Source organism: Hippichthys cyanospilos, chromosome 19 (genome assembly GCF_059441005.1).
Source record: "Hippichthys cyanospilos isolate Australia breed blue-spotted pipefish chromosome 19, RoL_Hcya_1.0, whole genome shotgun sequence".
Taxonomy (NCBI): domain Eukaryota; kingdom Metazoa; phylum Chordata; class Actinopteri; order Syngnathiformes; family Syngnathidae; genus Hippichthys; species Hippichthys cyanospilos.
Genome location: NC_142387.1, coordinates 8,424,700 through 8,439,432, shown reverse-complemented (window position 1 = coordinate 8,439,432; position 14,733 = coordinate 8,424,700). Strand labels below are relative to the sequence as shown.

The 14,733-nt window shown below is 38.4% G+C and overlaps 1 protein-coding gene across 1 annotated transcript in view; it reads right to left on the bottom strand.

Annotated features, from left to right (window-relative positions):
• The window catches only part of adarb2 (adenosine deaminase RNA specific B2 (inactive)), a 147,301-nt gene extending 132,787 nt beyond the window's left edge, over positions 1 to 14,514 (bottom strand). The window contains exon 1 of the mRNA XM_088402397.1: positions 14,124 to 14,514. Coding sequence (XP_088258523.1) covers positions 14,124 to 14,226 — 103 coding nt within the window. The 5' untranslated portion in view covers positions 14,227 to 14,514. The remainder of the gene's footprint in view (positions 1 to 14,123) is intronic.
• Between the last annotated feature and the right edge of the window lie 219 nt (positions 14,515 to 14,733).

The window sequence follows — 14,733 nt, the reverse complement described above, 5'->3', positions numbered from 1 at the left end:
ATAGCAGGTGCAGCCCGGAGCGCTCGCCTCATTGACCTGTGCAGCATGCAGATGCCACACACTCTCACCCTCACCCGCTTCCATAAGTGTCAGCGCACGTATAGGAGTCCTTATCCAACTGATGGCCTATTCAAATTAAAATTAAGCTTCATCAACTAATAGGAGTCAAGAACAAAGCGCCGGCTCTCTGCAGTCAGCGGGAATAGCAGCAGGATTGCCACTGCTGTCGTCGCTGCCATTATCATTAAACCCCGTGCAATCTCTTCAACACCCACATGAACACATCGGAGTTTTTTTTGCTTCCAGAAATCTTTCAAAATAAAAGAAAAACAGACTAGAAAATGGGTTGGAAAATTTGCTATTGGCATCACGACATACTGTATGAATTCTAATGTAATATATTAGCAACTAATTAAGGTATAGCCACTGGAAAGCATTGCATTTTAACAAATGTGATGTGATTTTTGTGCTTTTTAACTTTTTAACTAATCCCAAAAACGTCCTGCTTGTTTGTATAAGACATTAAAACACAAGTAATTACCATATTTTAAGCACTATAAGGCACACCTGATATGATGATGTTCTCGGTGGTGACCATAATTTTATCTCGTCTGATTGTGTAAGTGTTTATCCTATGAATACTGTGCAGTAGATAACGGTAAGGTGTTTCTTTTGTATGGGCATCTGTAAAGCAAACTTTATTATTCAATGTAAAATACAATATATAGGTTGCCAACTCTGCTTTTCAACTCCGACATAATTTACTCTTTGTCCTTTATGCAAGGAAACATTTCTAGCCTCGGGTCCTTTGCACCCTTCACCCATCATTGAAGGCCACAGCCCCAAAGCACAGAAGGAAAAAAAAAAAAAAAAAAAAAGGCGGGGTGAGGGATTTAACCACCACACCAAAAGCCATGCAAGCCAAGCAGCCAAAGCAGCATGTATGAACAAACAATTGAACTGAATTTGAAATGATGTATACTCAGGCCTTATCTGGCCCAAACCAAATACACTCTGAGCTATCAAATGCAATAGATGGGTGATTGGAACTCTTAGTTTTTCAGCAAATGCAAACACATCCACTACGCTCTATCACTTCAAGCTGTACAAATCGAAACCGGGGCGGATTGGAGGAAATAAACACCACACTGTGTGACTGTTAAACTTCGAAAACAGGATTGTGTGCACCAGAACAGATCAGCCCGCGGGTTGATAAATATCCAATTTGGACATCGGGGCTAACTCAGAGGTGATAGGCTGAACGGCGGATGGAGCTAATGCAAGCAAGGATTTTTAATACCTTTTTAAGGGTTTCTAAGATAAATGTATGGGGCTCTCCTAGTGAGAGACCCTCGAGGATGCTGCGATCGATGGATGAGAAAGGATTTACTGTAAGCTTAGGTGAGGGAAAACTTATTTAGTGCACAAACGGGAGCAGAATAATCAAACATTAGTAGCGATGGGCTAATCTGCCATGGAGCAGTTGTATTTGTATTGGCTCTGGAAACTTAACATTTACTAAGGGAGCATATTTACATACTCAAGCACAATAAGTCAAATGCCACTTGAGACTCATCACACTGAAAAAAAAATAAATAAAGTATTCCAGTGTGAGAATACATTATTTACATGAGAACTTAGCACAAGATTTCCTATAGGGACAATCGTATATCACAGTCTATTTTTTGCCATCGCTATGGTAAATGACTTATTTGTAATGCCATAACTACCATGGGGAATAGTGTGTTTTTAAATCAGACAGGATACAGGACAAAAACTTGTGAAAAGGACCAGTGTTGGGCAAAACTGTAATGCATTATTTATTACTTATTACTGTCATTCCAAAGTAATTAGTTACATTATAATATTACTGTATTTGAAATGTTAGGCATTGCACTATTATTGCATTACTATCACCAACATACCTGGATATATGGATTTGGAATTCTAAATGTATCTCAATATGCTCATTACACATACAGTGGAATGACCTTAAACTAAACCTAAGGATATTTACATGCTAAAAACAAATATTATTGTCCCTTGGACTTTAAAATGATGCCCAGATTGCTGGAAATGTTTTCATGTTATCACCTGCTTCAGTTAATATTACAAATTCAAAAGGTTTACAAGTATTTTGGGGGGCTATATATTGTAATGCATTGTAAAGCAGGTTACTGTCATTTGTACCGAGTAAAATATTACTATTGTCTTGTGTGTAATGCCTTATACGTCCGCGTTACAGCAAAAAGTAATACATTATAGTAATTAAACTATTTCTTTATGCATTACTCCCAACTATGTTAAAAATTTGAGATGTGTTGTTGCTCCGCAACTCGTTGTGTTATAACTTTTTTTCCAATCTATGGCACCTATAGTGAGCAGTGCAATGGAATGCACAGTTTTTTGTTTTGTTTTGTTTTTTTTGCCCGCCCTTATTACTGTATGCCACTAAAATGCTTTTCATAACACCTCATATTTTATCCCAATCCAATCTGATGACTGCTTTCTAAGAAGTGTCTGCATAATTCTGCTCAGTTAAGGTCACGTGACCAGAGAGTTACATGCAACGGGCGCCTCACTTCAACCGCTGACAACACTCGTGAGCCAGTAGCTACAAGTTTGGTCACAGAAAAAATGAAACTCCCACCTCAGGCTACCACTGCATGAGGTAAAAAAGAAAAATAGATAAAATCATCTCTTTCGGGAGTTTGTTAAGAAGTGGGATTCTCTGTGACCTCCGGTGGGATCCCTAAAGAGAGGCCCTCTTGTAAATCGCTCCTTCTTATTAATGGAAATAGATGCGGTGAGCGCCCCACCCCCTCAGCCTCTTTTCTGTCAGCAGTACGAAGTGTCTATTCTTGGCTAAAGTCCCCTTCATTAACGTTATCTCAAATAGGCACCCAGTCTGATGGGACGAGTAGGGACAGTGTACAGTTAAGCTGCTTCATCCAATTTCATTATTCGCTAAGAGGTGGGGTATCAATGTTGTCTTTGCAATGTCAGCATAGCAGACGAGGTGGCTGCGCTGTTATGCGGCCGAGGCATGACATCAATGCTGATCAAACTCAACCGAAAGGGACTATGCGCGTAATAAATACGCTTTTACCGTTTTCGAATGTGCTTCGGTCAGACGGCAGGAGAACACGTTTCTGGATTTGTCGTGTTTTTGTGCTGTGAAGCGTAATTTCTAACACCCTTCCTTTGGACTATTTTCCGCTCATGAAATATGTTCTTTTTCACAGTGGCAGCATTCCTGCTGTGAATGCATGCAAGCAAGCTGTGGGACAATAATACAAGTGTGTGAGATGAAATGAGAAACAAGAATGAATGAGAGCGAAGGTGAGGATGAAAGTGTTGGGCTGTGGGCTGTCAAATGGTCTGGCCCGTCTCCCGGCATGATGACTCAGGGATGATGGCACAGTTACAGCTAATTAGGATCATAAACTGGAGGAATGTTTTGCCTTTTTAATACACGGGGCAGCACAGGCGGAAGCGTTTAGCGGCGCAAGCTTACGAGGCGTGTCAGAAATATTCCAGGACCGGTTTCTCATACGATTCATTCAAGAGTCATCACTGGCGATAAGTCCTCTGCCTGTGTGTATAATTCACAGACCAAAAACCAGAGACTTCGGCGTAAGGGGCCGAGGTGACCAAAGCCAAAGAAAAACAGTCTGAGGTGAGCGGCTCAAGATGTTTCAGGACAACAAGTGTCTCTTTGCTATGTCGATGTGCTTTGAAGATAAACCATAGAGGACACATTTCATTATTTGCAAATTCACCCATTCACAGAATTTTGGGGACCCTACATCTCCTGCATCCAATTTTTGGCAAAATACTGTTAATGACAGGAGTGCGCAACGCATCAACCGTGGTCGATCGCAAGACATCGCAACGGGAAAAAAAAAAAATCAGCTGGAAAAAAAAAGAACATCAATCGAAAAAAAAGAACATTATTCACGAATCATACACGCCAGCGCCTATTGGATAACCAATCAATGAGTCTGATTGCAATGGCAACAGCGCTAAGCTAGTCATCAAGCACGTTATGAAAAAAAAAATGTATTTTATCACACAACATTCTTCTAAAGCAAAGTTCTAGGCTGTATCAAATAAGATGCTTACTTGGAGGTTTTATTTGGCATTTAATTGGTCTAACACATTTTCAAAGTCTTTCTCTAACTACAAATCCCATCATGCATAGGCTTTTTCTGGACTACGGAAAGTAAAAAAGACACAACCCAGATGTGCGATTTCATTTGTATGGTGTTTACTAAACAGTGATATCACTAAATATTTGGTGATACCACTGCAAAAGAGTCACTGTTAATTTAACATATTGGATCTTGGTTTTTTTTTCCCCAAGTGTCTGTGATCATAGTTTGTGGCATTTTTCGATTATAATTAACATGATAGGCGATTATCATGGCTTTTTTGGTGACTTCTGGACAACATTCCTACTCAATCCCCATTTTATCTTAAAGGGACAAAAATGACAGCAAAACAATGAAAACTCAAACCGGAAGAAGGTAAAATACAAATAAATACATTACTAACCATGTTGAAAAAAGCTTAGTAAGAATCTTACATCAGATGCTCCTCAGATGCAGAAGAATGGAGATTTTCATCACTTTCAAGGCCAAATTATGTTGCATGCTTCTTTGGGCTTTGCACACTAAATATTTTTGTATTGTACACAGTAACCTCAGTATAGTACATGGACGCCGCTGTTCAACTGTTTCCACCACACGTCATGAGTCGCAAGAGCAGTCAGCATTTATTTGTCTCCTGCACGAAACCTAATGAAGCAGGACATGTCTGTCCGCACTTTCACAAGGTGGCATGACATGCAACCTCCACACCAGCATCTTCTGTGACATATAAAATACCCGCACAGAGCAGAAGAAGAGCGTCTTAGCCACTACTCCCTTACACATAGTTTCGGTCCAATTCATGGTCTCATGGTGAATTTCACATTAAAGTTCACCCCGATTGAACTTTAGATAAAACTAAGGCATATTTGCATTTATTACATCTAGTATCTTTCCACTGAGGTGCGACAAGTTGAACATAAAATTCCAAAAGACAAATATTTTTGATGCAAGTTTCTAGCAAGAACGCTACTAGTGAACTGACAACAAATGTAGAAAAATTTAACACATAAACAGGCGTTCTTCAAACTTGGCGAGCAAGTTGATTAAAATCCTCTTTATTCAGATTAGTGGTGATGGATCAAAAAGGTGTGCTTGAGTTGAATTCAAATAAATGTTTGACGCCTTTAAGGTATGGGCAAAAAAATCTGATTAAATTGGCATTTAAAAAAAAAAAGAATTGAAAATGAGCTAAAACGTGAAGTCAAGATTTTGCAAATGGGGCAGAATGCTAGTTGGGTTGTTTACAAGTCGTGTTTACAATAACTAATTTGTAGCATTTAAAATGATCGTCTACACACTTGGAATTTTAGCATTAAAAATGTTTGTCAAAATGTTTTGTCAAAAAATAACTCATTTAGCGCCAGCCATCTAAGATACTGGTACTACACTGGAAAATATTTGAAAAATAATAAAAATACGTGCCTGGGATTGAATGTCTGGAACCTTAAAACATCGTCAGTGAGACCGAATGATTTAATTTAATAATTATTTTTCACATACAATTAAACCTTGTAAAGCAAACTTGACACATGCTGTCAACTGAAAATGGCATGTGCTGGTGAGTCAAATAACGATCAGTCAATCATGGTTCTACTTATAAAAGTCACATGGCCAACAGGTGAGCTGTGATTGGTCGTTACTCAAGCCTTGAGCATAGGTGATGTTATTCAGTGTTTATAAAGATATTAATTGCACATGATTATAATAATTGAGTAAGATTATAATTTATTAATCAAATTATAGACAAATCATTAACTTTTTACTGCTAAAAATTTCAAAATCAATTGACTACCTCTTTATGTAGGTTATGTCTTAAATTTATACTTTATTATGTATTATTATATTATATTAAATTTACTGTAAACAAATTTTACATTAGTATTCATTATATTTGTCAGAATATCCACTGGATTTTTTAAAGTAATGTGTTTATTTCTTCCATTAAAATTGAAATGATAAGAATAGTTGAAGAAAATTGAAATTGTATTTTTGGGCCATATTGCCTAGCCTTTTTAACTCAATAAACATTAAAATCAACCAACAGTGCAGCCTTCATGGGCAGAAGATGTAGGAAAAAATAAAGAAAATTAAAAAGTGCTCTGCATAAACCATTCTTAGAGCTATCTCCGCCGACTGATCACTTTACGATTAAGTGCTTGTATCCCGAAAAAAAAAAAAGTCAAAAATAAGCCATAGAGCAAGAAGCATCTTCATTTTGTTGCAATCATGTTTTCAAACAGGAAAGAGAAGCTCCAAATCTTTTGACAGTTGCTCGGAGGCGCCTTTCTCTTTTTCAGTGTGAAAGTATTACTGTCTGTGGCAGACACACACGCACACGCGCGCACTGATAGGCGGCAATAATGCTGCTGACTTGTTGTGGTACATCTCTTTTTATGAAGACTGACAGCTTCACTGTGAACTACAACACACAAGCGCGTGTTGTACAAATGCCATGCAAAGAATACACCCCAAAACATCACTTGCCACACGCATCCCATTTCCATTTCTTAAGTGCTATTGCATATTCAGTATCTCACTTGTCAAGTGCGGCAAAGTCATTGTTTAAAAATCAACACGGAACAGATGGATAAAAAAATAAACCCGTTTCTACGTATTGTCGTCATAGCAACCAGCGCAACAGGTTTAAAGAGATGTGAGTAATGCCCTTATGTCTCTGACTCTGCGAGTCATCAAACGAGACTATTTAATCCAATGTCATCCTTTGCATGTTTTAAGTCTGCATCTGTGTCTTTTCTTGCATGATTCATTCTTCGCAACCCGACTGCAGCATTTCGCCATTTGCTGTAACAATTAGCTTTTTGTTGCCTGAACTTCAACTTGATTTTCTGACTACCGCACTGTAAAAAGCCAAGAGGGACTATTACAAGATAATTACTAATTATGCTAATGTGTTTTGCCATTTCTTCTCCTTGGTCATTTTATCATCTGTCCTCAAGAGACCACAGGCAGTAGTAATAACCGTTTTTCCCTCAGCTAAACGCTCAGTCGCTTAGAGGACACTGTGTCCTAAGCTGCAGAATTCTAACGCCGGGCCCCTTTAATCAGGAAGCGTCTGTAAATTCACATGAGCACGCAGAAGGAGCGCAGTGCTGTTTCAATCGGCGCTGACCTTCATTAACCTAATAAATGCCGGAGGTGTTTCTGTCGCGGCGCTTAATGTGTTTATCAGCGCAAACAAACAAACAAATGTGACAAAAAGCGTTTCGGGGCGGAAACAGGAACTTCCCATCTGTGAAATGGATCCCCTCACCCAGAAGCACCTTTTTCCTTTCGTACTTTTCGCCACAACGCACAAGCTGCGTGACATTGGACTCTCCTGGCTTCAGAAACCACATAACCAAGTTTTAATACTGACTCTAGGCCACGTGTTTGTGGAAGATGCTGGATGATGCAATTATGAAGCCAGCGGAAAAATCAGTGAATTAAAAAAAACAATTCTCACCGAGACAATCGAAATCAAGGGGGAACTGGTGTCGGAGAAATTAAAGAAAGTGTCGATAGACTTGTTAAAATGACGGTAATTTGCGATCTAAAAATATAAATAGGAAACTCAAAACCATGAATGGAATTGCTTAACCCTGTGAGCTATTTTGTGCAATGCTTTGAGAGTTACAAAAGCATTAGGGAAAGCATTGAGAGAAGACATTGAGGAGCTGAAATTTCACCCAGATTGTTAACAACCATTCAAGTTCAAATTCTGAATGAAAATGTGGAAGAAATGGACAAAATACTTCACGGGGTTTAAATGTCTAGTGTGGGTTTCTTTGCACCAACGTTCTATGAAACCATATTCGTCTAAACAGCATTCTGATTAACTCATAGAATCCCAAAGACATATTTTAGTTTTTCTTGTCCAAACAGACTAATCCATGTACTTTTGCTTTCTATTTCTTTAAATGTTTGATGAAAGGAAATGCATAAAATGTCTGATACTTAATGAAATAAGTAGTAAAGTAATCAATTAGTCTGGGTGATTAAGTTCGAAATAAATTGATCATTTTAGGTAGTGATTTTTTAAGGGAACTGATTATTTATTTAGAGCTAAAGTACCTGATTAAATTAGGATGGAGTGGTAAAAGTACTCTATTACTGTAGGTAATAAACTTGATTCCTCTAATTAATACAAGCAATTTTAGATCTTACTTTGGACAAACACTTGAAAAAAATATTGAAAAAAAATATGAGGACCTGGGATTGAATTCTTTGACTCTTAAGAAACATAAAGGTGCCTCTTTGGGATTGAATGTGTTGAAATAGTGTTTGTGAGATATGAATTTAGAAGCAAGAGTCACGTAATCTTGCAAATGTGGTTATACTTATACCATAACTAGAAAACCGTTAAGTCGTGATTGGTTGTACCTCTTTCGCAGTCACCTATAAAAGCATGGTATTGCTTAGCGCAATTTTGTGGCATAATGGGGACAATGAGAAAGATTTAGTGGCATCTAGTGGTGAACTAAGAGAATGCAATCATTACATTAGCATTGTTCTTCTTCAGGTATCCGAAGTAGAAAGGTGGCGGGGAAACATGTCAGTCTCCTGTAGGTGTGATCTGTGCAATATAATTACAGATCAATAAACCTACAATTATATAAAAAGAAAATAACATTACGATTGAATGTCTTTTCATAATACTGAACTTTGGGATTTTAAAATGAATAAAGCATTTGTTAACAACTAAAAGCTGCTTAATCTTACACATTGTCCATTTAAAGCTGTTGTAAAGACATTTTTTCACTTGACTTTTCCTTAAGAAAAGTGAGAAATGAAAAAGTAGAAAATGAAAATTGTCTTCATTTGCATGTAAATCTGCCTTCTACCAGTAATTACTGTTTAGTTGAAAATTCAGGGCATTACTAAGCTTCCAATGGTGTCAGCTTGATCAGCACTGGTACAGTTTGGAGCGGTAGGTTTACAAGATTACATTTTAATGATTCCAACTACACAGTGGCAACGTCAACCGTTTCTACAGTCTTGAGAAAAGATTGAAACTATGCGACAGGTTGGCTAAAAATAACCGTGAGAATGCTTGTTTTTGCAGAACACACGGCCACCATACCCTTCACAGACCTCGGACTCATCAGAGCAGTGCGTCACTTCACTATACAGTCCTATTCAGAAGCACGCTAAGTGGAGTGCGGATATTTTCTCAATGAACTCTCAGCGGTCACGTTATGCGGCTTTGAGACCATCTTTACTCTCTTCACAAATGACATTTCAAGTTATTTATTGACACAGTCATTCAGTTCTCAATGCATTTCCCGCAATGCACTGCGTTTAAGTTATTTATGGCAATTTGCATCCGGCTTTGACAATGAAGAATGAGACGATTGAGAAAAAGGTGTCAGCCTTTGTAAGAGAGGTGGTCTAGTGGTAAGTACAATGTGAGCTGCATAATGATGAAATTCATAATTTGCTCAAGGGACTCCAAGTAGAGCACAGCAAAAATCAAAAGGGGATCATAAACCTTATAAATGTCAAATATTGTATTTCAAATTTAAAGTGATTCAACAGTGACACTTTATTGCTGCTTGCTATTTTTTGTGAGCAAAGCTGATCATGTGTGAATCTACATCAGTTGTTCAACCTTTATACTCCTGTGAAATATTTTTTCTGCCAAGTAACTCTTCAGAGAAGAAGACAGGAAAACAAAAAACAAAGTTGTATCAGAATTATGAGTAATGGCTCACACCCAATATTCAGGTTACCCCATGTGAAGTATTTTTTTTTCTCAGCCACGCAACTTCGAATCAGAGGGGAACAAACAATGATTCAACAGAGTACGGTGCCTTCAAACCACAGAATTACGCTTGTGGCGGTATCTTTGCATGTATATTTTACTCCACGACTCCAGAAAAGTCTACAATAAAAAATATAATAGAAAACTGATAACAATGCATATTCATATAAGAAAAAAATATATATTTAAAAAAAATGTTTTGCAAAGTAGTCCCTAAAACACAATTTAGCAATGTTAGCAAAGTTGCTTCATGTGTCTATTAATTTGCTCTTAATTTGAAAAGATGAGTGTACAGAGTTCCCGCGTCACTTCGCACTTCACATTTTGTGGCTTCAGTTCTTCACATTTTATTTCCCCCAAAAGAGCGTCACTTTACATCAGCGCCTACCTGATGTACTACAATAACTCTCCCATCTCCATTCCTAACAGCCTGTTAATACTTGTCTACTCATTCAACAGCAAATTAAAGCCACTTTTGCTTAAAAATAAACCATTCCTCATCATTTTACATTTTTACAGAGTCATGCCATTATAAAAGGGTGGATTTCGGCAACAACTCAATTTTTAAAAGCAGTACACTTGTGGCTGTGAGTGACAGAGCGGTGCGGACAGGTGTTGGAGGGGGGGCGGGTTTTGAGCAGATGCATGACTGTGAGACAACACAAGCTAAGCCCGGCTCTTTAAGAATACATGCACCGCGTTGTGGGGAATGGGCTGGGAAGGTTAATAATCTTTGCTGCGGGGTAGAGTTAGCTGCCACTCACCACACTCTGATGCATTGTGTGTAGTGTGTTGTAAAAAAAAAAAAGTTTGTGCGTAAAACGAAACACATGCCTGTTCAACCTCTGTACTATGGTCATACAAAAGAAAGGTAGCTTTTATTAAATACACTATATATATTATGTACGTATAATGTCCGTCTGCAAGGGGGTGTGGGAGCAAAGCCTACTTTGAGGAATTTACTTCTTTTTTGGTTTTATATTGTTAATTTTAGTCATTTGCATGAGAAACCACTAACTCCTCTCTTGAGAGTGTACAGTAATGACCCCTATAGCATCCTGCCGTCCTCCACTCGACCCCTCCGCCGACCCTCACTCGGAGGCGGAGTGTAAACAATAATTGCAACATGAATTATGTCCCCCAAACTGCCCAGCTCGGGCCCCTCTCGCCACAAACACCACCACGCTCCCCACAAGAGTCCGTGTTGATGATATTATGATCTACTATACAGTCCACTGAAGGGTGCAGTGCGATAAGTCTGGCTGTAAAAGAATAATGTTAGTCTATAAATCTTTACGGTACGTTTGCTTTGATACCAGAAAAACATATTATGGATAAAAAGCTACAAATATGTAGTCCATATGCCACACATAAAACGAAAGGGGAGTGGGGGGAAAAAAGGTCATGTCATCCTGATGGAAAAGATTGACGGACGTGATTTGGCAGGCAGTCACCCTGGGTTGTGCTAGAACAGGCGGTGCGGCACTTTTTGCCCAGATGTTCCTGTATATCACCAGACTGTCATATATGTTATAGTTGTGACAGAAATACAGCGGAATCATTCCACAGGGGCACAACTATAAATCCCAGCACCGTGATTAATTAACAGCCACACATACAACATGTCTATGAATCATTCTGGTCCCGACAATGCCGAGCCGTCAGACAGTATAGGCAGGTAGCTTTTCCTCGGTAATATACAGAAAAGTGTATACCGGCAACGATTCTGACCAGAGACGCAATTTTCCAAACTAAAGAAAGGGAATGAGCGAATGAACAGAAGCAGCAGAAGGTTATGAATCAGCTCTTGAAATGACTCTTACTGTAGGTTTATATGAACACATCTACAAAATAATCTGCAGCCTTTTCAAAGGATTAAGCCTCAAATGCCAAGCAGTAATCCTCTTTTTTTTTTTTCTTTTGCCTGAAGGTCCACAAATAAAAATTCTATGAAGTCTCAAGATTTTCATCACTTTGTATTTTATAACGGACAGCAAGACACTACTAAGGACAGATAAATATTTTTTAAAAATGGTTGTATATATTAAAAAAAAACTGATGGAATAATAAAAAAATAATAATACTTAATGAGTAGGCATATTTATTTAATAAAAAATAAATACAACAAATAAATTAGACAAATAAATACATAATAAATATAAATTTATATGCATAAATAAAGTAAATAATAAATAAATAAAGCAAATTTCATGCAATTTTTAGTCAAAAATTTGTCTTTTAATGTTGCCAGCAGAATAACCAAAGTCTTCATAGGAACACAACTGAATTTGCAATCCCCTACAAGCTTTTGAGGAGTCAGCGGCTATCTCTACTTCCCAAAGACACACTTAATTTCCAACGAATGCCTGAACTGGACCCTAATGTCCCGTGTTATCAGAATGAATCAGCAGTGCTGATAAATTAGCGGTCGGAAAACACGCTTGGAAGGCCCTGTCAGCTAATGTGCACGCTTTTGTGTGATATTCATATGCAATGCTTAATGTTCTGGAACCAATTCTGTCATTTTCATTATGTAAATACATTTGCCTCAGTGCTATATTTTAATATATTGTCTCCCTTGTCTCAATTACTTGGGCTATTAAAAACAAAGAGGTGATGGAAATGAGGTGCAGTTATGTGTTTGCAGTTTGATGGCATGTGCTAAGTGTTTATGAAAGCTCGTTACACATTCTGTTGCATTCGGATACGTCAACACTCTCCGAGCGTTCGTTCGTATGCCTCAAGTAGGATGACGTCAGAATTTGAGGAAAAAAAGGCACAAAGTGGTGTGATAATTTGCCCGCAATATAAAAATAGGACCTATAAAGTCATTTTATTTCCACATCCCCATTTTTCTGTGTGATGATGAGTTGGAGCTAATTAGCCAATATAATTGCATTAATTTGCAGTGGAATCCTTCCAAGTTCTGACTTTTTAAAATGTGTTGAGCCTAGTGGTAAATATGTGCACAAAATAGATTTTTTTTTCTTCTTTTTTTCACGCCCATGATTAGCACCTTAAAGCTGCAGGGTGTAAATTACTATTCTATGGCTACGTATTTTGTGAGAAGAACTTGTAGGATTTCATATTTTTTGTTAAATGTAGAACACCTTACAGAAAATGGTTTAGTTATCCTTAGTTATTTATTTTTCAAATAATATATTCGGTGAATGGCCATTGTTTACCGAGACACGTTCCTTTAAGTGACAAAGAGTGTAGCCCATATAAGCTCAGTTTTTTGGCATATACTATACTGCAAAGATTATTACTATTAGTATTCACTTTTCGACCAAAACCTGCCTATTTTAAACTCGGGTTTAATGCAACTATCAACCAATAATGTTTGTATGAGTGTTAAACATTCATTTTTAGTTTTCCAATCATTTCCATCCGTTCTTTTTCTTCCAGGTATTAGAATCCATGCTCACTAATTTAATTGGGAAAGTCAACTTTTTGCAATCATTAAAAATGATAGAGCAGACTTGGCACTGTACTTTTGAGGGAATGCAAGAGACGAGTGCAATATTATCATTTCATTTCACCAAATGCCATGCTATGGAGGACAGAAACTCAAGTGTTGTGTCTTTTTTTTTGTAAATGCCATCAGATTGTGACACAAGCTGTGAGCTGTGTTGACAAAATAAGGACCGTTTTTTTCTTGTATTTAAATATTGAATCTTACAGGAGTCAGCATTTGCCCCCAGAGTTGATAATAAAATCATCTTTGGGCTCATTTCAATTATTTTGAGATTTCCTAAATTAGCATAATTCGCTAAATAAAACCTAGCAGTAATGGAAACCTTGCTTCATTCTAACTGCATTAAAAAGTTGATGAAAGCAATTTCGACTTAATAAAAGCGACAACTTGTCGGTGTAACAATAAAATCACTTTGAGGAAGGAATTAAAACAATAAAAGGCTTTATTGGCTGAGGGACGAATCTCGAATTTGGGAGTTTAAAGAAAATAACGTGGAATATCGCATAGTGGTTTAGGTGCAACTCAGCTATGTCGTTTCTCGAACGTGTTCGATTGCAACTTTAAGCAACACTCGCAGGGGAAGCGGGGATGCGGAATCTGCACATGCACGTTTCTCCCGGCTGCTGCGCTCGGATGCTTCGCCAAGGTGCGCGCGACCTCAGTTTCTCCCCTGGACTCGTCAAAACAGCAAAGCGGTCAAAAGGCGCAAGAAAAGTTCTCGTTTATTTACCTTTTCGTTTGGATCTTCTCCTCCTCCTCCTTTTCAGCTTGCATTTCACCTGGCCACCTTGAGCCCCCGACGCGCGGCTGTTGTTCCCAAGTACGGACGCCATCTACCCCTTTGGCACGACTCGTCGTGAATAACTTGAGACTTGTGGTCGGACTCTTGTCTTTCGCCTCCTTGATTTGCCCCCCCTCACTGGGAGAGAAAAAAAAAAAGATGCGTTGTTTTTAGCGGCTCCTGTTATCACAACCTTGTGGCTGGAACTCCGAGTCTGGAGGAGACTGTTTCCTCTGCGCTCAGCATCACTATTGCGGCTTCTCAGCGCTCTCTGCCTCTGTGGAAATTTAGGCGTCAGCTACTTTGGATTCAATCAAGCAGGACACGCGTGACGCCTATCTGTTCCTCTGCCAGCTTTCTAATTAGGGTCCAATAGCGGCAGCCTGGGAGGTGTGACATCACCAGCTCCACTCATCCTAACACCCCCTTATTCACTCACGCCTCTGATTGTGATACTTGTGGCATTTTACTTCATACTTGAGTTGTTTAGCACTTTGTTTTCTCCGCGGAGAGAAGCTTCATCTCGGGAAGGTCAGGTGTGACGTCATCTTGACACAGG